This window comes from Rhinopithecus roxellana, chromosome 12 (assembly GCF_007565055.1).
Source record: "Rhinopithecus roxellana isolate Shanxi Qingling chromosome 12, ASM756505v1, whole genome shotgun sequence".
In the NCBI taxonomy this organism is placed as follows: Eukaryota; Metazoa; Chordata; class Mammalia; order Primates; family Cercopithecidae; genus Rhinopithecus; species Rhinopithecus roxellana.
The window spans coordinates 10,785,363-10,813,351 of record NC_044560.1 but is presented as its reverse complement, the minus strand read 5'-3'; the positions used below and the strand labels follow the sequence as shown (position 1 = coordinate 10,813,351).

General features: G+C 42.7%; 1 protein-coding gene across 3 annotated transcripts in view; it reads left to right on the top strand.

Moving 5' to 3' along the window:
- USP48 (ubiquitin specific peptidase 48) overlaps positions 1–27,989 on the top strand; it is a 112,597-nt gene that overhangs the window by 18,858 nt on the left and 65,750 nt on the right. For all 3 annotated transcript variants that reach the window (XM_030941933.1, XM_010364346.2, XM_030941932.1), the window contains exons 2-8: positions 10,215–10,335; positions 11,289–11,445; positions 15,166–15,293; positions 15,636–15,760; positions 16,667–16,775; positions 20,551–20,684; positions 21,993–22,075. In XM_030941933.1, coding sequence (XP_030797793.1) covers positions 10,215–10,335; positions 11,289–11,445; positions 15,166–15,293; positions 15,636–15,760; positions 16,667–16,775; positions 20,551–20,684; positions 21,993–22,075 — 857 coding nt within the window. The remainder of the gene's footprint in view (positions 1–10,214; positions 10,336–11,288; positions 11,446–15,165; positions 15,294–15,635; positions 15,761–16,666; positions 16,776–20,550; positions 20,685–21,992; positions 22,076–27,989) is intronic.

The following is a 27,989-nucleotide window of genomic DNA, read 5'->3' as shown; positions in this document are numbered from 1 at the left end:
GGAGGCTGAGGTGGGTGGATCATTTGAGTCAAGGAATTCTAGCCCAGCTTGCGCAATGAGGCTAAACCCCATCGCTACAAATGATACAAAAAAATAAAAAAAATTAGCCAGGTGCAGTGGTATGCCTGTGGTCCCAGCTGTTTGGAAGGCTGAGGTGGGAAGATCACCTGAGCCTGGGAGTAGAGTATTATACACCCTGAGTGCCCAGGAGGCCATGGATTTTCTTTTGTTTTGTTTTTTGTTTTTTCTTGAGACAGAGTCTTGCTCTGTCACCCAGGCTGGAGTGCAGTGGCATGATCTTGACTCACTGCAACCTCCACCTCCCGGGTTCAAGCGATTCTCCTGCCTCAGCCTCTCAAGTAGCTGGGATTATAGATTTCTGCCACCACACCGGCTAATTTTTGTATTGGTAGTAGAGACAGGGTTTTGCCATGTTGGCCAGGCTGGTCTCGAAGTCCTGACCTCAAGTGATCCACCCGTCTCAGCTTCCCAAAGTGCTGGGATTACAGGCATGAGTCTCAGGAGGCTGGGGCAGGAGAATCTCTTGAACTGGTTAGGTAGAGGTTGCAGTGCACTCCAGCCTGGGCGATGGAACGAGACTCCATCTCATAAATAAATAAAAACTAAGAAACTAAGAGGTGATGAGGAAGAAGAAGCAGAACATCTGTAAATGACCACTTGGAGTGAAATCCCTACCCCCTTTCCCATTCAAAGGATGAATCTTTGAACTGCATAGCAACTGTGAAGTCTTTGATTATAAATTTTCCACTCATCGTGCATACTCTTAAATGACAGATCCTTGGAGATCTACCAAAACAGAACTGAAAGTGTATCTCCTACTTATAGTCAATATATTATAGAAGAAACTTAGTCATTCATACCCTTTGATACCTAGCCTACTACTTTTCTACTCTCTGAACACAATTTTTGATTTGTGGAACATTGTTTTTTTTTGCTGTGTCACCCATGCTAGGGTGTAGTGCCATAATCTCGGCTCACTGCAACCTCTGCCTCCCGGGTTCAAGTGATTCTCGTGACAGCCTCTGGAGTAGCTGGGATTACAGGCATTCGCCACCACACCCAGCTAATTTTTATATTTTTAGTAGAGGTTTAGTAGCGTTTTGCCATATTGGCCAGGCTGGTCTTGAACTCCTGGCCTCAAGTGACCCTCCCCCCTCAGCCTTTCAAAGTGCTGGGACTACAGGTGTGAGCCACTGCGTCTAGCCTGGAAAATCGTTTTGTTACAATTTTGGGCATCATTCCAGATTTCTCCTTTTCTTTCTTGCCTGTCGCATCTTATTAGTCCCCAGGTTCTATTGATTTATTCCCATCAATATGCTTGAACTTTCTCCATTCCTATTCCCACTGAATTGGCTTTTTTTTTGGAGATGGAGTCTCACTTTGTCGCCCAGGCTGGAGTACAGTGGGATCTCAGCTAACTGCAACCTTGGCTTCCTGGTTTCAAAGGATTCCCCTGTCTCAGGTGATCCGCCCACCTCAGCCTTCCAAGGGCTAGGATTACAGGCATGAGATGCCGCCCCCAGCCTGAATTGGCTTTTTAAGACCTCATCTTCCACGAGAAAAATTATTAGTTATGTCTCACACCTTGTTTAGCTTCTGAGTTATGTCTGATGCCTTGTTCAGCTTTGGGCTCTCATTATTATTATTATTATTATTATTATTTTTTTTTTTTTTTTTTTTTTTTTTTTTTTTGAGACAAAGTCTTGCTCTGTCACCCAGACTTGAATGCAGTGGTGTGATCTCGGCTCACTGCAACCTCCACCTCCTGGGTTCAAGCGAGTCTTCCGCCTCAGTCTCTGGAGTAGGTGGGACTATAGTTGCACACCACCACGCCTAGCTGATGTTTGAATTTTTAGTAGAGACGGGATTTCACCATATTGGCCAGGCTGGTCTCAAACTCCTGACCTCAAGCGATCCGCCCGCCTCAGCCTCCCAAAATGCTGGGATTACAGACGTGAGTCACCGTGCTGGGCCCAGTCTGTCCTTTTTACTGCTGCCAAAGTGTGTCTCTGGCCTAAAATCACAGCAGATGTCTGCCTAACACATCAAAACCAAACCTTTTGGAACCTATCCTCTGCCTAACACTTTGCTGTTCTCATCCAGTGCAGTCTTGGAACAAAGTACCCATTAGGGTTATCTGAATTCCTTATTGTGCTATGGCATTGCCATTGTGCTGTTATTACTCAAGTTTTGTGGACCTGTGCCCAGAAGTAGAATTATTGAAACAAAAACATTGGTGTCATTTAACATATTTGGGATGTTTTCTTTAGTTATTTTCCCTGCAGGGTTATATGATATTTTGATTTATAAGAAATATATGCTTAGTCTTTGTACTACTTCTGGCACAGCTCCTAAAACCTTTGGAATCTCCAAAGTGACTAAGTGTCTTTTTGTGTGCTAATGAAATGACTGATGGCTGGGAGCTCTTAGTAGCCTCCAGACAGAGGCTGGTTGCCAGGAGAACCAACCACTTGATGAGAGGGTTAGAACTTTTATTCTGACCTCTGGGAGGGGAGAGAAGCTAAAGGTTGTTGATCTCCGGTGGCCGGTGATTCAATCAGTCATGCCTATGTAATCAAGTCTTTTTTTTTTGTTTTTTATTTTGAGACGGAGTGTCACTCTGTTGCCCAGGCTGGTGTGCAGTGGCATGATTTTGGCTCACTGCCACCTCCGCCTCCCGGGTTCAAGCAATTCTCTGCCTCAGCCTCCAAAGTAGCTGAGATTACAAGCGCCTGCCACCATGTCTGGCTAAGTTTTGTATTTTTAGTAGAGTCAGGGTTTCACCATCTTGGCCAGGTTTGTCTTGAACTCCTGACCTCATGAGCCACTGGGCCCGGGCTTTTTAAAATTTTTTTTTGGAGATAGGGTCTCTCTCTGATGCCCAGGCTGGAGTGCAGTGGTGTGATCTCAGCTCACTGCAACCTCTGCCTCCGGAGTTCAAACAATTCTCTTATCTCAGCTTCTTGAGCAGCTGGGACTACAGGCATGTGCCACCACGCCCGGCTAATTTTTTGTATTTTTAATAAAGATGGTTTTTTGCCATGTTGGCCTGGCTGGTGACAAATTCCTGGCCTCAAGTGATCTGCCTGCCTCAGCCTCTCAAAATGCTGGGACTACAGGTGTGAACCATTGCTTCCTGACACTGTCTTATATTTTGTGAAACACTCAGCCTCCTTGATCTGTCTTTATAGTTGATAGACACAAGTACACAAAACTATTTTTCTACTGTAAGGAAATTGGCATATACATGATGATAAATGATCCTTGACACCTGGGGCCTACTCCTAATGAGGGATAAAATGGAATTAGGGGCATTGGAGAATGACGAATGGGAGAGGCTACAGCCCTCTGTAGTTGGCATTCTGCTGTGCTGCTAAGGCTGGCTTTAGAAATAACAGCTTATAATTAGAACTGTGATTTGTGTCTGTCGTTTTCTTTTCTTTCCTTTTTTTTTCCTGACACAGAGTTTCTCTCTAGTTGCCAAGGTTGGAGTGCAATGACATGATCTCAGCTCACCACACCCTCTGCCTCCCAGGTTCAAGCGATTCTCCTGCCTCAGCCTCCTGAGTAGCTGGGATTACAGGCATGTGCCACCATGCCCAGCTAATTTTTTGTATATTTAGTAGAGACGGGGTTTCTCCATGTTGGCCAGGCTGGGCTCAAACTCCCGACCTCAGTGATCCGCCCGCTTTGGCCTCCCAAAGTGTTGGGATTATAGGCGTGAGCCACTGCGCCCGGCTGTTATTTGTGTTTGTTAAGTAGATTCTTTACTTCTCTAAGTAAGAGAACAAACACAACACCCCCCCGCCCCGCCCCATATTGGGCTGTGTATGAAAGACTTAGCAACAATTTAGACATTTAGAAAGCCCAAGCCCTTTTAATGCAAAGCACTGCCTTTGGCTTTTTGGTTCCCACCTGAATTGTGGCCATAGAGGCTTGGAAGCCATAGGTTTGGCCGGGGGTGGTAGGCTATCACAGGTCACCTGCACTTGGCATTCTGCTGTGATGGTGTTCTAGCCAACTGAAGACTTACTCAGTAATACCTAGCAAGCAGTTAATTTAAGAAAATTTAAAAAGAACAACGCCAGTGTTCTGGGGCCTAATAATACAGATTGCTCCCAGCTTCTCATAGTAGCTTTTGAAAGTCTTATTGTGGTAATATTTAGGCCATAGGTTGTGTTTGCCTTTTGATGCCAACTTTAGAACCAGTTAAGTATGCATGATTTTTGGGTGGGGAGTGGTAGAGGTGAGGACAGGGAGAGCCTACCTTTTGTTCATTGTCTGAACTATTTTGCTATCAGGAACTGAAGACTAAAATCTGACCAGATCCACTGTAACTATTTTCTGAGAATCATATTATGTGTTTGACCCATGGGAGTGTCTGCCTCCCCAGCCAAGTCATGTGAAAAATGTTTACCACCCACTTGTCCAAGAGGAGGGAGTGAACAAACAAGACTTGATATTACACCTTTGAAAAGCAGAGTTGAAAGAATTGATAAAATAAGTGCCTACTTTGTTTTAGAGGTGTATTTTCACCATGGTTACTGACACTGGTTTTTCCTATCTCCCAAAGACCCTTGAGAGAGTCCATTGCCACTAGCTGTAGTTTTCTTTCAAAAGAACCTTCCTAATATATCCTTGTCACTGTTCCCAGGAAAGATTTTACGTTACTTTTCTCAGTCCCAGAATCAGCGTTCTTTTCTTTTCTCTTTTCTTTTCTTTTCTTTTTGAGACAGAGTCTCACTCTGTTGCCCAGCCTAACTGGAATGCAGTGGTGCGATCACAGCTCAGTGCAAACCCCCGCCTCCCTGGTTCAGGCGATTCTCTCACCTCAGCCTCCCGAGTAGCTGGGATTACACGCACACGCCACCATGCTTGGCAAATTTTTGTATTTTTAGTAAAGACGGGGTTTTGGCTGGGTGCGGTGGCTCAAGCCTGTAATCCCAGCACTTTGGGAGGCCGAGACGGGCGGATCACGAGGTCAGGAGATCGAGACCATCCTGGCTAACACGGTGAAACCCCGTCTCTACTAAAAAATCCAAAAAACTAGCCGGGTGAGGAGGCTGAGGCAGGAGAATGGCCTAAACCCGGGAGGCGGAGCTTGCAGTGAGCTGAGATCTGGCCACTGCACCCCAGCCTGGGCAACAGAGCGAGACTCTGTCTCAAAAAAAAAAAAAAAAAAAAAAAAGACGGGGTTTTGCCATGTTGGCCAGGCTGGTCTTAAACTCCTGACCTCAAGTGATCTGCCCACCTCGGCCTCCCAAAGTGCTGGGATTACAGGCAGGAGCCACTGTACCTGGTCAGTTTTGTTTCTTTAACTCTTATAGTAGACCTTTCCCATTAGAGGTAAGTTATAAGCACTAAAAACCCTAGCTGCTTCTCCCCACAGTGGATAGGTTCTACTTTTATTTCATTCATAAGCTTTTTTCCCTCCTGGCTTTGACATAAGCTGACAGAACTGTTCTTAAATTGGTCGAACTTGTTTTGTTTTCACTTTTATTATTTCGAAAGTTTTAAAATAGAGACAGAGTCTCACTTTGTTGCCCAGGCTGTAGTGCAGTGGCTGTTCACAGGTGCAATCATAGTTCATTGCAGCCTCCAACTCCTGGGCTTATGCCATCTTCTGCCTGAGCCTCCTGAATAGCTGGCATTTTAAGCATGTGTCACAACACCCAGCTTCATTTTTATATTTTAGAAGACAGTATGTTTAAACAGAACATTAAAACAATTATTTACTTATTTTTGGAATATGTAATACATTTTATTGTTCGAAGTCTGAAAGATATAAAAAGGATGGGGTCAGCCTGGGCAACATGGCGAGACCCTGTCTCTACAAAAAAAAAAAATTAAAAATTATCCAAGTATGGTGGCATGCACCTGTGGTCCCAGCTACTCCAGAGGCTGAGGCTGGAGGATCATTTAAGTCCAGGATGTAGAGGCTGCAATGAGCCATAAATGTGCCACTTCAGTGTGGGAGTCTCAAAAAAAAAAAAAAAAAAAAAAAAAGAAAGAAAGAAAAGGAAGTTCAGAGTGTTGTTTACTTCTGACTTACATCTGGCAAGTACAGAGATAATCTTTGCCGATAAAGTTGTTTCCACTTTATAGCATACTTTTCTATCTAAACAAACAGGTATGTTTACCCCATTTGTAAATTTAAAAAAATGGCAACATTTTATACCTTCCTTTTTTTTTTTTTTTTTTTTGAGACAGTTTCGCGCTTGTTGCCCAGGCTGGAGTGCGATGGCATGATCTTGGCTCACCACAACGTCCACCTGCCAGGCTCAAGCAATTCTCCTGCCTCAGCCTCTTGACTAGCTGGGATTAACAGGCATGCACCGCCATGCCTGGCTGATTTTGTATTTTCTTTCTTTTTTTTTTTTTTTGAGACAGAGTCTGGCTCTGTCACCCAGGCTGGAGTGCAGTGGCCGGGTCTCAGCTCACTGCAAGCTCCGCCTCCCGGGTTCCCGCCATTCTCTTGCCTCAGCCTCCCGAGTAGCTGGGACTACAGGCACCCGCCACCTTGCCCGGCTAGTTTTTTTGTATTTTTTTAGTAGAGACGGGGTTTCACCATGTTAGCCAGGATGGTTTCGATCTCCTGACCTCGTGATCCACCCATCTCGGCCTCCCAAAGTGCTGGGATTACAGGCTTGAGCCACCGCGCCCGGCCTTGATTTTGTATTTTCAGTAGAGACAGGGTTTCTCCATGTTGGTCAGGCTGGTCTTGAAATCCCGACCTCAGTTTATCAGCCTGCCTCAGCCTCCCAAAGTGCTGGGATGCACCATGCCTGGCCCACCTTCCTTTTTTCAGCTAATGATACCATTATATATCACAACATTAAAAACTTTCCCTACCTTTTTATTTATTTATTTTTATTTTTATTTTTTATATTTTGAGATGGAGTTTCGCTCCTTTTTCCCAGGCTGGAGTGCAGTGGCATGATCTCAGCTCACTGCAGCCTGCGCCTTCCAGTTTCAAGTGATTTCTCCTGCCTCAGCCTCCTGGGTAGCTGGGATTACAGGCGCCCTCCACCACACCTGGCTAATTTTTGTATTTTTAGTAGAGATGAGGTTTTACCATGGTGGCCAGGCTGGTCTCGAACTCCTGACCTTGTGATCCACCCGCCTGGGCCTTCCAAAATGCTGGGATTACAGGCATGAGCCACTGTGCCCGGCCTACCTTTTTATTTTATGACAGCAGTAGTTTTTAATTGTTTGGTTATATTGTAATTTATTTTATTACTTCCATATGAATTTCCAGTCTTTTACTGTTATCGGTAATCCTTTAGTGGGCATCCTACAGAGATACGCAGAACTGTGTCCTGTAATGTTCCATTATAGCAAAAGAAAACCTAAGCGTATGTTACATTCAGTTGTGTCTCTTCGGTTTCCTTTAATCTGGAACGGTTAGTGGATCTTTCTTTGTATTTCATGACAGTGACTTATTTTGTAGAAAGTCCCTTGAGTTGGTTTGGTCTGATGTTTCCTCATGATTCAATTAAGGCCATGCATTTTTGGCCAGAACATCACAGAAGTGATTCTGTGTTGTGCATTATACCAGAAGGTGTGTGGTGTCAATTAGATTCATTACTGGGTGTGTTAAATTTAAGTATTTGGTTAGGGTGGTGTCTGCCAGGTTTCTCCACTGAAGGTTACTATCTTTCCCTTTGTAATTAACTTGTGCTGAGATACTTTGAGACATTGTAAATGTTGTTATTTCTCCAACTTGCCTACTTTAGCATCCGTGATGATTCTTGGCCTGATTCTTTTTCTTTTCTGAATCTGATGTATGTCAAATGGAGATTTTTAATTCTGTCGTTCCTTCCACTTTAGTAGTTGGTTTTCTTCTAAAAGGAAGAGATTTTTCTTCCATCCATCTCACTATGAAGTGATGGATTCTTACTTTATACTATTGCTTATTTTGTTGCTAAATTTTGTTGCCAAATTTGACCAGTGGGACCTCCCCTTCCAGCCAACTCTTGTGTTCTTTTAACATGTCTCCATCACTCTTTCCGTACATCCTTTTAGGACACAGTAAGATGTTGTAGGTTCATTTTCTAATTTCACTGACTGCTCTGGCCTTGGAATCAGCCATTTATTTCTCCAAGGAGCACTGGATTCTTTTACTGGATAATATTTAGAAGTCAGGATCTGGACAGAGCGAGACTCCGCCTCAAAAAAAAAAAAAAAAAAAAAAAGAAGTCAGGATCTGTGTTTCAGAATTATTAACCCATGTCTCTATGGAAAAGAAGCTTACTAATTAGAGTTGGATATTTGTTCGTTTTGTCTTTAGCCAGAGGGTACTACTAAATGAGCTTGATGACTGTTCAAGTTACTTTGGTCAGTCACACCCCTCCCCCACTCCTGCCTTCCCTTCAGTCTGGATCTTTTATTTAGTTGAAATATGTTTTCTGTTTTGAATTTAGGGTTCCTGACATCCTTGTTGATTTTTGGGTTTTTTGTTTGTTTGTTTGTTTTGTTTTGTTTTGTTTTGTTGTTTTTTTTGAGACGGAGTCTTGCTCTGTGGCCCAGGCTGGAGTGCAGTGGCCGGATCTCAGCTCACTGCAAGTTCTGCCTCCCGGGTTTACGCCATTCTCCTGCCTCAGCCTCCGGAGTAGCTAGGACTACAGGCGCCCGCCACCTCGCCCGGCTAGTTTTTTGTATCTTTTAGTAGAGACGGGGTTTCACCGTGTTAGCCAGGATGGTCTCGATCTCCTGACCTTGTGATCCGCCCGTCTCGGCCTCCCAAAGTGCTGGGATTACAGGCTTGAGCCACCGCGCCCGGCCTGGGTTTTTTTTGTTTTTTTTGTTTGAGACAGAGTCTCGCTCTGTTGCCCATGCTGGAGTACAGTGGCACAATCTCGGCTCACTGCAACCTCAGCCTCCTGGGTTCAAGCAATTCTCCTGCATCAACCTCCAGTCTTCAGCCTGTAGCTGGAATTACAGACGTGTACCACCACGCCTGGCTAATTTTTGTATTTCTAGTAGAGACAGGGTTTCACCATGTTGGCCAGGCTGGTCTCAAACTCCTGACCTCGAGTGATCCTCCTGTCTTGGCCTCCCAAAGGACTGGGATTACACGCGTGGGCCACCACGCCTAGCCAGTTGATTTATTTTCATTTGTGTGCATGTATGAAGTAGTATGAGAAACACTCACATGGTCCCAACTTGTGCATTATATGAAAAGGTACATTTCCTTTTTATTCATTCATTCATTAATTCATTCATTTTTTTCCGAGACAGAGTCTTGCTCTGTCGCTCAGGCCAGGGTATAGTGGTGCAGTCTTGGCTCCCTGCAACCTCTGTGTCCCAGGTTCAAGCGATTCTCCTGCCTCAACCTCCCAAGTAGCTGGATTACAGGCCTGCACCGCCACACCTGGCTAATTTCTGTATTTTTAGTAGAGACGGGGTTTCAGGCTGGTCTCGAACTCCTGACCTTGTTATCCACCTGCCTTGGCCTCCCAAAGTGCTGAGATTACAGGTGTGAGCCACCGTGCCTCCGGCCAAAAAGGTACATTTTTTAAAAATCTTACTCCCTCTCATGCTCTGTAGGTAACCAATTTCATTAGTCTCTGGTTTTTCCTTTCTGTGTTTCTTTTTGTTCAAAATAAACCAATATATGTACACGTATATTTTCTTACATAATTCTTACACATAACAGTATACTACAGATACTCCTTTGCATTTTGCTTTTTTTACTTAATAATGTGTCCTGGATTTATAAATTACTTCATATCTGTTCATAGAGATCTTTTTCATGCTGTGTGTGTATGTTTTTTTTTGCGTGTGTGTGTGTTTTACAGTTGCATAGTACTCTGCCATATAGATGTACCATATTGTCTGTGTTTGGGCATTTCGGTGGCTTCCAATATTTTGTGATTAACAGACAGTGCTGTAATAAATAACCTTATGCATGAGATTTTGCATTGTTGGAGGTATAGCCTAAGGAAGGATAAATCCTCAGAAATGAGATTGCTAGGTCTAAAGGTAGTTGTGTATGTAGTTTTGTCAGCAATTGGATTTCTTCCAGCAGGATATGCATGCTTGCTTCTCGACAGCCTCAAAAAATAAGTGTCTTATAACTTTCTCAGTTTTGCTAATTTATAGTGAGAAGTGGTATCTCATTGTAGTTTTAATTGGTTTGTCTTTCATGAAACTATGGTCTTTTAAAAGTTAAACTTCTTTTTTTTCCTTAGACGAAACTGCAAAGGAAATCCGAATTGCTTGGTTGGTATTGGTGAGCATATTTGGTTAGGAGAAATAGATGAAAATAGTTTTCATAACATCGATGATCCCAACTGTGAGAGGAGAAAAAAGGTAAACCATCATTTTTTAAGCGATTGCTATTATGCTATGTTTTTGTTTTTGTTTTTGCTTTTGTTTTGGGCCTGTGATCAGAAAGCTCTACTGATTTCAGGTAACCTGTGCAGCTTTAAGATAAGTAGTAGAACTTAAGGCTCTAAGCCACTTGAATTGGAACACTTCTTAATGATATGCTTTAGAATAGGCAGCTGCGTAATTCAGTAAGCTTTTAAATAATAGTTTGAATGCTGATTCTATGTTTGCTTTAACATTGCATGTTTTATTTCAAAATCTTAAAGCCTCTTTAAAGGAGATGGTAATTCAAGGGAACAAACTCACGATGATAGCATTTTGCTTTCTAGGGCTTGTATTTTATATATAATTTTGCTTTTTAAAAATATACATTAAATTTTCTAAACATAAAGCTTAGCGTTCACGAAATAGCCAAGTTTGTTGTATAGATATTTTAATAAAAGAATAATTCTTTGTAAGGTCAGGAATTCCCAATCTTATATTTGGAAAAAGTTGCAGCCAGTTCCCTCTACCACCCCCAATGTTTAAAATCTCTAGAATATAAAGGAAGTTTTCTGCATAAGTTTTACTTGGTCATTCTACTGAATGCTGGCAGTTTAGAAATACAGCAAACATAAAACCTATATACGCTTGTTCAAAACTGATCTTTTCTAGAATCCACTGTTCTAATTTTAGATTTAAGTGGCTGGAGAAGACGATATGCTAGAGATGAGCAGTGATGCTGTCCGAAGTCTTTTTCACTCCTGTGGTCAACCCAAAATGGGGCTTTCATGAAAATTATGCCCCACTTCCAGCCAAGAGAAACTTAAGGTGGCTATACCATGTTGGTTGTGACAGTCTTACAAATTTTTAATCTGAAAATTTAAGAATAATGATTAGAAATGTATTGTTTAAAGGACAGTGGATTTTATAATGATAAATTTTGTATTTTGTAGAACTCGTTTGTGGGCCTGACTAACCTTGGAGCCACTTGTTACGTCAACACATTTCTTCAGGTGTGGTTTCTCAACTTGGAGCTTCGGCAGGCACTCTACTTATGTCCAAGCACTTGTAGTGACTACGTGCTGGGAGACGGCATCCAAGAAGAAAAAGGTGGGTGAAAGGGGTGGGGGAGAGCTCTCTTCCTGAACATTTTTTAAACTTTTTTTTTTTTTTTTTTTGAGTCTTACTCTGTTTCCCAAGCTGGAGTGCAGTGGTGCCATCTCGGCTCACTGCAGCCTCTGCCTCCTGGACTGAAGCGATTCTCCTGCCTCAGCCTCTCGAGTAGCTGGGATTACAGGCGCCCGCCCTCACGCCCGGCTAATTTTTGTATTTTTAGTAGAGACAGGGTTTCACTATGTTGGCCAGGCTAGTCTTGAACTCCTGACCTCGAGTGATCTGGCTGCCTCGGCCTTCCAAAGTGCTGGGACTACAGGTGTGAGCCACTGTGTCTGGCCTAAACTTAATTTTTTTTGTTGTTAAGACAGTTTCACTCTTGTTGCCCAGGCTGGTGTGCAATGGCACGATCTCAGTTCACCGCAGCCTCCACCTTTCAGGTTCAAGCAATTCTCCTGCCACAGCCTCCTGAGTAGCTGGGATTACAGGCATGCACCACCACGCCTGCCTAATTTTGTATTTTTAGTAGAGACGGGGTTTTTCCATGTTGGTCAGGCTGGTCTGGAACTCCCGACCTCAGGTGATCCGCCCGCCTCAGCTTCCCAAAGTGCTGGGATTACAGGCGTGAGCCACCGTACCTAGCTTAAACTTATTTTTTTTATAGAGACAGAGTCTTCTCTGTTGCCCAGGCTGGTGGTCTTGAACTTCTGGCCTCAATCAATCCTCCTGTCTCGGTCTCCAAAAGTGCTGGATTACAGACATGAACCATGGTGCCATGCCTTGAATAGCTTTTACCAGCCTGCAAAGCCTTTGCACCCCAAGGAGTAACATTTTATCTTTATTTTACAGATGATATATTGACTTGCTGAAAGCCACAGTTGGTAGTAAGGATATAAATATTCAGTCTGATTAGAAGACAGAAGCCACACAATAATTTGAACAGAAAAGGTTTTCTTTTGTTTGTTGTTTGTTTTTTGAGACAGGGTCTCACTTTTTCGCCCAGGCTGGTGCAAACACAGCTCACTGTAGCGTCAACTTTCCAGGCTCAAGCAATCCTCCTGCCAGAGCTCCCCAAGTAGTTGGACCTACAGGCGTGCACCACCACCTCTTGCTAATTTTTGTATTTTTTTTGGAGACAGCGTTTTACCATGTTGCCCAGGCTGGTCTCAAACTCCTGGGTTCAATCGATCCACCTTCCTTGGTCTCCCAAAGTGCTGGGTTTACAGGCATGAGCCACAGCTCCTGGCCTTAAATAGCTTTTACTGGCCTGCAGTGCTTTTGCAGCCCAAGGAGTAATATTTTATCTTTATTTTGAAGATGATGTATTGACTTGCTGAAAGCCACAGTTGGTAGTAAAGAGATAAATATTTAGAGTCCAATTAGAAGACAGAATAATTTGAAAAGGGAAAGTTGAGAATTAATAACAGGAAATTAGAGAAATGAGGAATTGGTTGATAAAAGTTAAAGAGGATTTTAAAGAATACAAGGACAGCAGATACAGGGAGCAGCCTGTATCCCTGGGGCTGAAAGAGAACATCCAGTGGACAGTCTGCCACCCCCATGGCCCAGGCTTGAGATCCAGACCTCTTTGGACACTGCTGGGATGCACTGGGTGGCTGAAAAGGTGCTGAGATGCCTCCCTGGGCATCCCTACTGGAAACTGTCTATGAGAAGGTGCTGGGCCCTGGAACCCCCTACAGAGTCACCTGAAAGAGTGTCCGGGAGGCCGTTCACAGGGTGGTCATTCGAGAGGAAATGCCTCACTGGAGGCACTGTACTGTGAAGCTATTAAAAGAGGTGCTGGGGAAGCTGCTGACCACTGTTAGGTGTAGGAACCCGGAGCCCTGGGGGAAGCTGACCTGCAGCAGGCTGGTGAGGAGGCACAACTAACCCTGCAGTGCCCTTCACTGATAAGCCTTACTTTCTTGATAACTGACAAAGGACAAGTATTTGCAGAGCCCATCTTTCATCACTGAGCAAGCAAAGAAGGGTGGATTTGGAGCTGAGAAGCAATAAGTTAATAACTTAAAGAAGATAAGACTTTGGTCTTCTGGGCTCTTAAGATCCATGCTTTCTGTTCCATCCCCTGCACTAGCTCATTAAAACTTTCATCTCTAAAATTCTAGGGTTTTGTATTCTTCACTTGAGTATGAATTGCTGTGCTTGAGATCCCAAGTCCACATTAACTGAACTTTAAAAAATCATGACTAGACACGGTAGTCATGATTGCTGTTGTTGCTTTAATACAGGTAGGCTCTTGCCTTTGGGGAGTGTATGTGGACAGTCCTGGCTGCCTCATGACGTCCACAAAACGTAGTTGCTAATTCTATTTCTTTTTTTTTCTTCCCAGAGTCTCACTCTTTTGCCCAGGCTGGAGTGCAGTGACACGATCTCAGCTAACTGCAGCCTCCATCTGCTGGGTTCAAGTGATTCTCCTGCCTCAGCCTCCCGAGTAGCTGGAATTACAGGCGTGTACTCCCATGCCTGGCTAATTTTTATATTTTTACTAGAGACGGACGGGGTTTCACCATGTTGGCCAGGCTGGTCTTGAACTCCCGACCTCGTGAACCGCCCGCCATGGCCTCCAAAATTGTTGGGATTACAGGCGTGAACCACCACGCCCCGCCTTGAGCCACTATGCCCACTGTGTCTTTTAAAGTTGTTTTTTGTTGTTGTTGTTGTTGTTTTTAAAAGAGTCTCGCTCTGTCACCCAGGCTGGAGTGCAGTGGCATAATTTCTGCTCGCTGCAACCTCTGCCTCCTGGTTCAAGCTATCCTTGTACCCCAGCCTCCCAAGTAGCAGGGATTACAGGTGCTCACCACCACACCCGGCTAATTTTTGTATTTTTAGTAGAGTTGGGGTTTTACCATGTTGGCCAGGCTGGTCTTGAACTCCTGACCTCAGTTGATTCGCCTGCCTCGGCCTCCCAAAGTGCTGGGATTACAAGTGTGAGCCACCGTGCCCAGCTTTGTTTTTTGTTTTTTAGACAGTCTCACTCTGTTGCTCAGGCTGGAGTGCAGTAGCACAATCTAGGCTCACTGCAGCCTCTTCCTCCTGGGCTCAATAGATGCTCGTGTCTTAGCCTCCCAAGTAGCTGGGCTTACACGTGTGCACCACCACATCCGGCTAATTTTTGTGTTTTTTTTAGTGGAGACGGGATTTCTCCATGTTGGCCAGGCTCGTGTTAAGCTTCTGGTCCCTGCTTTGGCCTCACAAAGTGCTGGGATTACAGTCATGAGCCACCGTGCTCAACCTTTTTCTGGTTTTTGTTTTTTTTTTTTTTGACAGGAAGTCTCGCTCTGTCGCACAGGCTGGAGTGCAGTGGCCGGATCTCAGCTCACTGCAAGCTCCGCCTCCTGGGTTTACGCCATTCTCCTGCCTCAGCCTCCCGAGTAGCTGGGACTACAGGCGCCCGCCACCTTGCCCGGCTAATTTTTTGTACTTTTTAGTAGAGACGGGTCTCACCATGTTAGCCAGGATGGTCTCGATCTCCTGACCTCGTGATCCGCCTGTCTCGGCCTCCCAAAGTGCTGGGATTACAGGCTTGAGCCACTGCGCCCGGCCACCTTTTTCTTTTAAAGTTTTAAACTGATAATAAAGTATTAATCTAGTTTGGATGTAGGGGTGTTTATGTTCTCATGTGAAGAGGAAGTACCAGTTTTTGAAAAGAAAAGTAGCAACTTAAAAAAACCCAAATTTATATTATTGTTTTAATAGATTATGAGCCTCAAACAATTTGTGAGCATCTCCAGTACTTGTTTGCTTTGTTGCAAAACAGTAATAGGCGATACATTGATCCATCGGGATTTGTTAAAGCCTTGGGCCTGGACACTGGACAACAGCAGGTAAGAACTGAATTTTTTTTTTTTTTTTTAATATTCAGAGGTACCCAAGCATTCCTTAGAATGTTTATAAAGGTAGATGAAGTAGAATGCTTTTTAAAAATTAAATTTTTTCTATTTTGAATGAAAGCCTTTATTTACTGTCCAATATTTTACACATTATACTTGATTCCATTTATGGAAATTCATATGTGGGCACAAACTGATTGAACATAGCTGTAGCCCCTTTTTGAAAATGTTGAGTTGAAAGTATAGGTAGATTCTGGAATGTTGAATATATTACTATTTGTAGTGGAAGTTGAAAAGCAAGATATGATTTTTCTTTTCAATAACCTAAACTTGTAGGATGCTCAAGAATTTTCAAAGCTCTTTATGTCTTTATTGGAAGATACTTTGTCTAAACAAAAGAATCCAGATGTGCGGAACATTGTTCAACAGCAGTTCTGTGGAGAATATGCCTATGTAACCGTGTAAGTCTGTTTCAACTTTTTCATGGTACATTTTGTTCTAAGACAGTTGCTCATATGTTAACTATTTTTCAGTGCAGTTCCAGGTTATAGCTTTAGTGGGTTGTCATGGGACTTGAAATATTTATGGTAATACATTTCCATGGGAGCACATAAACAAGTGACTTGGTAATTGCAGTTGAACCCATCAGGCGTTAGGAATGGTGTCTGGGTGAGCTCTTGCAATCTGCTCTTGCTTTATGGCTGTGTGGTATGAGTTAAAGAGGAAGATTGGAACTGGCTAGAATACTAAAAGTAAATGTAAAATGCCTGTTAAAAAATTTGCATGAGTACAATGTGCAGCATTTGGGTGATGGTGACACTGAAACCTAGACTTTGCCACTGTGCGATATGTTCATGTAACAAAACTGCACTTGTACCTCTTAACATTTATTTTAAGCATATTTCCCAATTAATGCTTAGCCTCACCAGTCACTTTCTGTTTTTCTTTACTTTTCTTTTCTTTTTTGAGATGGAGTCTTGCTCTGTTGCCCAGGCTGAGTGCAGTGGCGTGATCTCAGCTCACTGCAACCTCCACCTCCCAGGTTCAAGTGATTCTCCTGCCTCAGCCTCCTGAGTAGCTGAGATTCCAGGCATGCGCCACCACGCCCAGCTAATTTTTGTATTTTTAGTAGAGACAGGGTTTCACCATGTTGGTCAGGCTGGTCTCGAATTCCTGACCTTGTGATCTGCCCACCTTGGCCTCCCAAAATGCTGGGATTATATTTCATTTTTAGTATGCATAATTTCTGTGAAAGATAACTAATGAAGGTTATAAATGCTTTTTTCCAACTTTCTAGGATGTAATACAATATAACTTTGTTGCTTTCCACACTCTGATTTGAATTTTGTCATTCTATTTTATTATAGTTGCAACCAGTGTGGCAGAGAGTCAAAGCTTTTGTCAAAATTTTATGAACTGGAGTTAAATATCCAAGGCCACAAACAGTTAACGGATTGTATCTCGGAATTTTTGAAGGTATTGTTCCTGCCCATTTAACAGTTAAATGGTATGCTGAATGCTATTCTGTTTTGATTTAGTGACTAGAGCTTTTTTTTTTTGAGCCTGAGTCTGGCTCTGTCACCCAGGCTGGAGTGCAGTGGCCGGATCTCAGCTCACTGCAAGCTCCGCCTCCCGGGTTTACGCCATTCTCCTGCCTCAGCCTCCGGAGTAGCTGGGACTACAGGCGCCCGCCACCTCGCCCGGCTAGTTTTTTGTAAGACGGGGTTTCTTTTTTTTTTTTTTTTTTTTTTTGAGACGGAGTCTTGCTCTGTCACCCAGGCTGGAGTGCAGTGGCCGGATCTCAGCTCACTGCAAGCTCCGCCTCCGGGGTTCCCGCCATTCTCCTGCCTCAGCCTCTCGAGTAGCTGGGACTACAGGCGCCACCACCTCGCCCGGCTAGTTTTTTGTATTTTTTAGTAGAGACGGGGTTTCACCGTGTTAGCCAGGATAGTCTCGATCTCCTGACCTCGTGATCCGCCCATCTCAGCCTCCAAAAGTGCTGGGATTACAGGCTTGAGCCACTGCGCCCGGCGACTAGAGCTTTTATTGTGTCAGCTTTTTCTATATAAGAAGCGTCTCTGTTTGTGTAATGATTCAGAAGAAACTTTATGGAGTACCAAAGCAGGCTATGTCTTAAAAATAATTTTGCTTATTTCAAGTTATTTTATATGTAAAGTTATGTATGTGTGAGAAGATATAATTCTGTGAGTGGGTAGTGGGGTATTGAAAGAACTCTGTGCTTGGTTATCATAAAGGTAATTTACCTTGTCATGCAGTGAAAACTAGAATGTGTTAAATACGAAACTTTTTTACATTGATAAGGTCATTCTGCTTTCTGTATATTTAGATTCATGTGGAGATAATTCAGTGATTCTGGTCTAAGTGGAAAACTGCTAAGAGGAACCCTTTGTTGTCAAGCATGAATGTATACATAGCGTGATAGACACGCTTATTATCTAGCTAGCTAGCTGTCTTCAGATATATTTTGTGCTTTCTTACTTCCTCAGCTCATCCATAAGCATGCCTAAAGTAGTCATTGAATTCATTTCGCTGAAGTTTTTTTTTTTTTTTTTTTTTTTTTTGAGATGGAGTTTCTCTCTTGTTGCCCAGGCTGGAGTGCGATGGGACAATATTGGCTCATTGCAACCTCCGCCTCCTGGATTCAAGTGATTATCCTGCCTCAGCCTCCCGAGTAGCTGGGATTACAGGTGTAGGCCACCATGCCTGACTTTTTTTTTTTTTTTTTTTTTAGTAGAAATGGGGTTTTACCATATTGGTCAGGCTGGTCTCAAACTCCTGACCTCAGGTGATCCACCCGCCTCGGCCTCCCAAAGTGCTGGGATTACAGGCATTAACCACCGCGCCTGGCCACTGAATATTTATTGAGTGCTTACTGTGTCAGACATTTTCAGCTGTTGGGGATTAGCCTTTATGGTGCCTATAAGGTAGTGATATAGGCACCCGGGAGGGATAGTAAAATAAAGTTAGAATAGATAGTGGGTCAACTATAAGAAGGGCTGTGGAGAAAAATAAAGCAGGGAAGGTGATAGAAGATAAAGTCATAGAGATGACACAAGGGCCATATCAGAGAGGGCCTAGTAAACCTTTGTCAGAAGTTTGACTTCTACTCTGTGTGAGGTTGAGATATCAGGGTCATATGCGTAGGAGTGATACAGTCTGTTTTAAAGGGTAACTAGGTGCTGAGAATAGGCTGAAGATGGGTTGAGGGCAGATGGGAGTGCATGGTGGCTTGGACCATGGGTTAACTGAAGAGGTGATAAGCACCAATTGGCTTTTAGATATATTTTCTAAGAGCAGATAAAAGTTGCAGGCCGTGGCCGGATGTGGTGGCTCATGTCTATAATCCCAGCACTTTACGAGGCTGAGACAGTAGGATCATTTGAGAACAGGAGTTTGAGACCAGCCTAGGCAACATAGTAATAGTGTCTTTGCAAAAAATAAAAAAATTAACCAGGCATGGTGTTGAACAGCCACAGTCCCAGCTACTCAGGAGGCTGAGGCGGGAGAATTGCCTGAGCTCAGGAGTTTGAGGCTGTAGTTGCTAGCTATGATTGCACCACTGCACCCCAACCTTGGTGACAGAGCAAGACCCCATGTGTAAAAATAAAAAAATTTTTAAACAATTTTTTTTTTTTTTTTTTAATTTGCAGACTGGATGTGGGAGAGTAAGAGGGGAGTCAAAGATTACTAAGGTTTTTGGCCTGATCAACTGAAAGAATGAAGTTGCTCTAACTGAGATAGGGAGGACCTGAGAGGAGCAGGATTGAGAGGAATTAGGAGTTTGGCTTTGAGCATGTTACATTTGAGAGGTATAGTTCCAGGAAGAAGTTGTGGCTGGATAAAATCCCCAAGGACTGAGGCCTGGGACATTCAAATTTTAGGGATCAGGGAGGTAGGAGCAGCTGGCACAGGAGGCTTGGAGGAATGCCAGTGAATTAGGAGGAAAGTCGGTGAGTGTGGTATCCTGGAAGCCAAGTGAAGAGATGATGGTACCAGTATTGCATTACTTACGATAATATGGCACAAAAAGCTTGAGCTCAGGAGTTTGAGTCTTCAGTTAGCTATGATTGGCTGCAATTAGCTTTATAGAAATATAAAGGCAAATTTTAAAAATAAACCACTATCAGCTAAAATGTTTGATTTTTCTACACGTCTCTTTTTAGCTTTGTCTCATGAATATGTTTCAGTAATTTTAACCAAATATGTATATAATTTTGTATTCTGGTGCCCATATGTAGTTTTTACAGTCTCCCCTTTTTTTTTCTTCATTTTTTTGAGACAGAGTCTCGTTTTGTTTCCAGGCTGGAGTGCAGAGGTGTGATCTCAGCTCACTGCAAGCTCCACCTCCCGGGTTCAAGTAATTCTCATGTCTCAGCCTCCTGAGTAGCTGGGACCACAGGTGTGTACCACCGTGCCTGGCTAATTTTTGTATTTTTAGTAGAGACGGGGTTTCACCAGAGCAGCCAGGCTGGTCTCGAATTCCTGGCCTCAAGTGATCCGCCCACCTCAGGCTCCCAAAGTGCTGGGATTACAGGCATGAGCCATGCTGCCCAGCCTTTTTGCTGTTTTTATTTTTATTTATTTATTTATTTTTTTTGAGGTGGAGTCTCGCTGTGTCGCCCAGACTGGAGTGCAGTGGCCAGATCTCAGCTCACTGCAAGCTCCGCCTCCCGGGTTTACGCCATTCTCCTGCCTCAGCCTCCCGAGTAGCTGGGACTACAGGCGCCCGCCACCTTGCCCGGCTAGTTTTTGTATTTTTAGTAGAGACGGGGTTTCACCGTGTTAGCCAGGATGGTCTCGATCTCCTGACGTCGTGATCCGCCCGTCTCGGCCTCCCAAAGTGGTGGGATTACAGGCTTGAGCCACCGTGCCCGGCCCTTTTTGCTGTTTTTAAATGAATGTTGCATCAAAATACATGTGACATTTCTTTTTAAAACTTACTTTAGAATTTCCAGAAGTGGGATTACCAGGACAAAGAACCTAAAACAAGTATTTTTAATATCATACATTTGGGAAATAGGCATATCAGTTTTAAATATCAGTGTATACAACTTGATAATGTCACTGCTGAACAGTTCCCATTACTTTGTGTGTCCATTATTTATAGTAGCTGTTTTTAAATAGCATGAAAGCTGTTAACTAAAATGAAATTATACTTTACATCAAGGGTTTTATCACTTGTTTTAAACCCATCTTCTTTTTAAAATTAATATGTCTTATTCTTGATCAGGAAGAAAAATTAGAAGGAGACAATCGCTATTTTTGTGAGAACTGTCAAAGCAAACAGAATGCAACAAGAAAGATTCGACTTCTTAGCCTTCCTTGCACTCTGAACTTGCAGCTAATGCGTTTTGTCTTTGACAGGTAAATGTGTGCAAATAGTGTTTGTTGTTCATTGTGATCTACTATGTACAGACTTTACCATAGATAGATGAGATGATAAAATGATTGTAATTTGAAACTCTAGATTTGAGGATTAAAGTTATAGATGGAGCCTGTCATTTTGAAATGTCAGTATTTCATGATTTTATCATAAAAATTTTAAAGAAGCCAACCATATATAATTGATAACTAGAAAAGTAAAAGATCCTTACTTTTTTTATTCTAAGAAAGTATTAAAACCTGTAGGCCGGGCGTGGTGGCTCACGCCTGTAATTCCAGCACTTTGGGAGGCTGAGGCGGGCGGATCACGAGGTCAGGAGATCGAGACCATCCTGGCTAACATGGTGAAACCCTGTCTCTACTAAAAATACAAAAAAATTAGCCAGGCGTGGTGGCGGGCACCTGTAGTCCCAGCTACTCAAGAGGCTGAGGCAGGAGAATGGCGTGAACCCGGGAGGCGGAGCTTGCAGTGAGCCGAGATCGCGTCACTGCACCCCAGCCTGGGCGACACAGTGAGACTCCACCTCAAAAAAAAAAAAAACGAAAAAAAAAAACTGCAAGGGCCGGCCGCGGTGGCTCATGCCTGTAGTCCCAGCACTTTGGGAGGCTGAGGCGGGAGATCACCTGAGGTCAGGAGTTTGAGATCAGCCTGGCCAACATGGTGAAACCCCATCTGTACTAAAAATACAAAAATTAGCCGGGCATGGCGGTGCATGCCTGTAATCCCAGCTACTGGGGAGGCTAAGGCAGGAGAATCACTTGAACCCAGGAGGCAGAGGTTGCAGTGAGCCGAGATTGCACCATTGCACTCCAGCCTGGGCAACAAGAGTGAAACTCTGTCTTGGAAAAAAAAAAAGAAAAACTGTAAGTAATCGAATAATTACCCTGACCTTCTGTATTATCCGATATTTTAAATAGAATAAATTTTGTACTCATTACAGCCCCGCCATGGGAACGTATTTTTCATTTTATAATTAAAATCAAGGCAGTGTTAGCACATGTGCATGTCTGCATGTCTTCTGTAAAGCAGGATAATCTGTTTTTCTTTTGTGATTAAGCTGAAACTTCTGGAAAATAAGCTGTGCTTGGAATCAGCACTTTGAATTCACATTTTTTAACCTATTATTTGTCCAGCTATAAAACAATATTCTGTTTACTTCTAATTGTACATGTTTTGGAGGAAGATTGTTAAGTGAAAGCTACCTACTGTTGAGTTTATTAAAATAGCTAATAGAGCTTATATGTTATGATTGTTTTAAATGTAATATAATCAGCTTTCCTCTTGGTTAGGCAAACTGGACATAAGAAAAAGCTGAATACCTACATTGGCTTCTCAGAAATTTTGGATATGGAGCCTTATGTGGAACATAAAGGTAATATTTTTACTGGGAAGTAAACATTATAATGCTCAGAGACTCTAACTTGTGATCGGCTTGTGATGAATATAGAATAGCAGTCAATTGCCAATTTTTGTTTGCTAATCTCTGGGAATTTCTGTCTAGGAACAAAGACTTTTTTAGGAGAGCCAAGACGTTAATTCCATTTTGTGAGAGTAAGCACATAGCAAAGATGAGGTGGTTCATGGATATGTACAGAATTAAGGGTATAAAAATAATTTGTAAAAAATGAATACTGTTTCTGAACCCACACTTGCCACCTTAGTTTCAATACTATTATTTGTCATTTCTCAAAACTAACAGTCTCCAAGTTGCCTCTATTCACTTTTTAAAAAATGTTGTCCCGGAAACATTAGGTGGCGTAATTCCAGTATTTATGCTTTCATTTTTCATATCTGCAACCACTGATATGCCCTAGGATGCTATCATTGTTTTAACAAGAAATAAGTACTGTTTTTTCTTTTGGTAGTCTTCACCCTACCAAACAGGATGAGTCTTATTAGAGAAAGAACTGTTTCACTTCCCTTTAAGGTTGATTGTAGTACTTATGAAATATTATGTATGTATGTATGTATGTGTGTATTTTTGAGACAGAGTCTTGCTCTGTTGCCTAGGCTGGAGTGCAGTGGCACGATCTTGGCTCACTGTAGCCTCAGCCTCCCTTGTTGCTGGGATTACAGGTGTGCACCACCAGGCCAAGCTAATTTTTGCACTTTAGGGTTTTGCCGTGTTGGCCAGGCTGGTCTCAAACTCGTGGCCTGAAGTGGTACACCTGCCCCAGCCTCCCTAAGTGCTGGGATTACAGGCGTGAGCCACCACCTCGGCCTCAATTTTTTTTTTTTTTTTGAGACGGAGTCTCGCTCTGTCGCCCAGGCTGGAGTGCAGTGGCCGGATCTCAGCTCACTGCATGCTCCGCCTCCTGGGTTCACTCCATTCTCCTGCCTCAGCCTCCCACGTAGCTGGGACTACAGGCGCCCGCCACCTCGCCCGGCTAGTTTTTTGTATTTTTTAGTAGAGACGGGGTTTCACGGTGTTAGCCAGGATGGACTCGATCTCCTGACCTCGTGATCCGCCCGTCTCGGCCTCCCAAAGTGCTGGGATTACAGGCTTGAGCCACCGCACCCGGCCTTCAAATTTTTAATGTAGAAATTATTTTATAAACTCTGTCTCTTTCCAAAAAAAGAAAAAATTTCTAGAGGCAGCTTACAATGGAAACAAGCTGTAAAAACCTTTAGGAGACATGATTGGGAAGGTTGGGGAGGAATGTGCTAAATAGATATGTAAGCTTTCAAATGTATGATACTCTTCAGTACTGTACTTTAAAATTTGTACCTCTAGGGAATAAGGAAACTGTTTTCAAGTTTGCTTTTGGACTTCAATGTTAGATTGTTATATTTTGTTGAATAAATAAACTTAGCTCTATTTTACTTTATGTAGTAGTTTGCTTCTTGCCTCCTTTGTTCAGGTAATTGAAATCGAGGAAAATCTAATGGGTTAGTGGCTTCCCAGTCCAGAAACTTAGGAGATGTGAAATGAGCACTTTGCTTGACTCAACTGGATGAGTTTGAATTGTTACTATTATAGTTATTAAGTTTATTATATATTTGTCCAGTTTATGCTATAAAGAAAATATTTATCAAAAGGACGTGTTAGATCAAAACCTGTAGAAATATTTAATTTTAGTATGTTGGTTTACTAAATATAGTGCTTTTTATTTATTAATTTGTTTTCGAGACAGGATCTGGCCCTGTCACCCAGGCTAAATTGCAGTGATGTGATCACTGCTCATCACAGACTCAGCCTCCTGGGCTTAAGCTGGAACAACAGGCATATTCCACCATGCCCGGCTAATTTTTAATTTTTTTTTTTCAGAGACAGGGTCTTGAACTCGGCTCTAGTGATCCTCCTACCTCAACCTCCCGAAGGTGCTGGGATTACAGGCATGAGCCACCATGTTTGTCTCCTTAATTTTTGAATAAATAAGTAAATAAATAAATATTATCTTCTCATTTTAGAATTGTTAATTAGGGCTGGTAAAAGCAATCTAGTGGTTTATAAGCAATCTAGTGGCTTGTCTTTTACACGCTGTCATAATACTAGCTCTGCCTTATATAGGTAGAAAACTAAAAACAGTTAACTTTTGTTAATTGCTTGGAGTTTGTTCTAGATAATTTGGGAAATTCAGAAAGCATAAAGAAAAGAAATACAAACCATGTGTAATTCTGTCATCCAGATAATTAGTATTTATATTTTCCCATACCCACACATAACCACACAAAGCTGTACACACATAGCCACACAAAGGTCAGAAGATGGATCTAAAAGATGATCTATTGTTAAAAGGAGAATCCACCTGTTTCTTTAAATGGTGAGCCTGCAAATATGCAGACATCTTTAGAATGAGGGATTCTCATTTTCAAACATTAGCCCCTGACTCTCCAACTCAAGTCTTGCCATGTTCCTTGGGGATTTAAAAACTTATCTTTTTTTTTTTTTTTTTTTTTAATTTTGAGATAGAGTTGCACTCTATTGCCCATGCTGCAGTGCAGTGGCATGATCTCGGCTCACTGCACCCTCCATCTCCTGGGTTCAAGCAATTCTCCTGCCTCAGCTTCCCTAGTAGCTAGGATTACAGACGCCTGCCACCATGCCTGGCTAATTTTTTATATTTTCAGTAGAGACAGGGTTTCACTATGTTGGCCAGATTTGTCTTGAACTCCTGACCTTAAGTGATCTGCCCACCTTGGCCTCCCAAAGTGCCGGGATTATAGGCGTGACCCACCGCCCCTGGCCTAAAAACTATGTTAATTCTGAAGTTTTTCTTTTTCTTTTTTCCTTTTCTTTTTTTCTTTTTTTTTTTTGAGACAGAGTCTTGCGTTGCCCAGGCTGGAGTACAGAGGTGGGATTTCAACTCACTGCAACCTCCACCTCCTAGGTTCAAGCAGTTCTCCCTGTCTCAGTCTCCCGAGTAGCTGGGGTTACAGGTGCCCGCCATCATACTCTGCTAATTTTTGTATTTTTACTAAAGACAGGATTTCGCCATATTGGCTGGGCTGGTCTCGAGAACTCCCAACCTCAGGTGATCTGCCCGCCTTGGCCTCCCAAAGTGGTGGAATTACAGGTGTGAGCCACCACGCCTGGCCTTCATTTTAAAGTTGATGAGTTTAATGAATTGATGAATATAAATCCAGGTTATCTGCAAGAATTATAATGTCAAAATTTTTAATGCTGTCTGTTGGTAATAAAGTTATAGCTACTGCTAATACCTGTGGGTTACTGTCTTCATCAATGATATAGAGAATATTATTAAGATTCATTTGTATACGCTCCTTCCAGCTGACCCAATAGCAACTTCTCTTTTTCAGTGATCTTGCCTTCCACCCTTGTTTGGCCCTTACTCAGTGCCTTACCTTGCCTTGTCCTTCCATAGTTGAAGCTTCATATATATCAGCATATTTTAGTTTTTTCTTTTCAAATTTTGAAATATATCATATTCCTAAAAGTTCAGAATGCGAAAATGCATGGCTTAGTGAATTGTGAATTATGCGTACTCCCCAGATCAAGAAAGAAAAACATTTCTGGTACCCCAGAAGCCTCCTTTTATGCCCCTCCCAGTTGCACAGTTAAAACCACCTTCCTCCCCTTAAGTGTAACCATTTATCTGACTTTCATGTGGAACGCTTCTTTTATTTTTTTCTTCTTTAGCATTTTACTATATAAGCATGCATCCCTAAACGTGGCTTAGTTTACTCTTTTTTCTCCTGGGATGTTGCCAGTCATAGCATAACCCATAATTAAATCTTACTATGCTGCCCCTGCTTCTTTACCTGGGTTATTGAAGGTAGTGGGAGAAGAACCCCACTGGTGACTCCCCCAGATCCTGCTGAGTCTGTGATAGTTAACAACCTTATCAAACTTTGTTCCTCTCAGACCCTGCAATGTCTTTGGACACTGCTACCTTCTGTGTTTTCAGCTGAGGTTTCATCCGTTGGACACTCTTGTGTTTTTGAGAACTAGGTCCCGCTGAGGTTTCTGGGACCCAATGTACTCCCATACTCTGGAGACTGATGCATTTCTAGAGAATCCTGGGCTTTGGCTCCTCTTCAGCCTCCTTTCCTTTTCTCTTCCTCTCTTCCTTGCCCATTGTCTTGCAAAACGAGGTGCTTTTGACCAATTAGGGTCAATAGAGCCACAAAAAGAAATGTATCACCGTTCTCAGTTACTGATCTATTTAAAGTGAGTTGTCATCAATATTTGTTCACAAAGGTATTAAAGGTATCCAGAATATTAAAAAAAAATGTTTAAAAACGTTAAACATTAAAAACACCCAGTTTTTATAATCCATTACTGACAGTGTTGGAATATTGTTCAGGATGATCTCTCTACCTGAGTTGGTTGTTGCAGTGTTGTTTTGTTTCTTCTGTCTGTGGTTGTCTGTGACCGCATGCTGCTTATTGCACATAGAGAATTATTTATGGGGATTCCCCTAGGGCTAGGATATGTACCATCTCCTCTGCAAAGCCCTTAGGTTTATTTCTGTCAGGCATTTGGGGCCTGTGCTGGTTAGATATGATCACAGAGTTCAAGGCTTGAGGTTCCCTGGCTTACACAGACTGGAAGAACTTGGTATGGGCAATCTAAGACCATGACATTTCCCCCTCCTTTTTATTTCTGCTGTTCTGTTCAGGACTTAGGAGTTTTTCTTTCTTTTTTCTTTTCTTTTTTTTTTTTTGGAGACAGAGTTTCGCTCGTCACCCAGGCTGGAGTGCAGTTGCGCAATCTTGGCTCACCTCAACCTCCGCCTCCTGGGTTCAAGCGATTCTCATGCCTCAGCCTCTCGAGTAGCTGGGATTACAGGTGTTCACCACCATGCATGGCTAATTTTTGTATTTTTAGTAGAGACAAGGTTTCACCGTGTTGGCCAGTCTGATCTCGAACTCCTGACCTCAGGTGATCCACCTGTCTCAGCCTCCGAAAGTGCTGGGATTACAGGCACAAATGAGCCACTGTGCCCAGTCAGGAGTTCTTATGGTTCCCTGAGGTTAGGAAGAGAGGCTTTTTTTCTGGCTCACCTTTCACATGAAGTAATGGGGAGAGTGCATGTAGTAGAAAGAACAATGGGGGGTGATTCCAGGTAAGCCCTAAAATTGGAGTATGAAAATGCCCCCTAAGGCAGCCTGGGCCAGCTAATACTAATAATTAACCTAGAAATTATAACATGTATTCTTAACTCTCTGGATAACATCTTTACCCTCAATGATCTCAAAACAGTAAGCAATCGACACTCCCCTAAATTATTTTAAGATGGTCTTGCTCTGTCATCCAGGCTGGAGTGAGTGTGGCACGATCACGGCTCACTGCAGCCTTGACCTCCCAGACTCAAGTGATCCTCCTACCTCAGCCTCCTGAGTAGCTGGGACCACAGGTGTATAGTACCATGCGTGGTTGATTTTTTTTAAAGTTTTTATAGACTGAGTCTCTCTATGTTGCCCAGGCTGGTTTCGAACTTACGGCCTTAAGCAATCCTCTTGCCTTGGCTCACAAAGTCCCAGGATTACAGGCATAAACCACCACACCTGGCCTATTTTTCATATGTATTTTAGTTCTATCTTTTTTAAAAAAGAAACTTACAGACTATCTTACATAGGAATCCTGGTGTTGACCTACCTCCTTTGTTTATCATTCTTTGCATTCTGGACCTTCCATCTGGAAGAGTTTTAAAATATTGAATTAGAGCTTATAAAATTCTTTTAGTAAGGGTCTATGGGTGAAAGATTCTTTTCACATATTATTGTCTGGAAGTGTCTATTTTGTCCTTGTGGAATTCATTTTCTCTAATCATGGATGGTTACTTTTACTCATTGAAGATATCATTGAAGAAGATAGCATT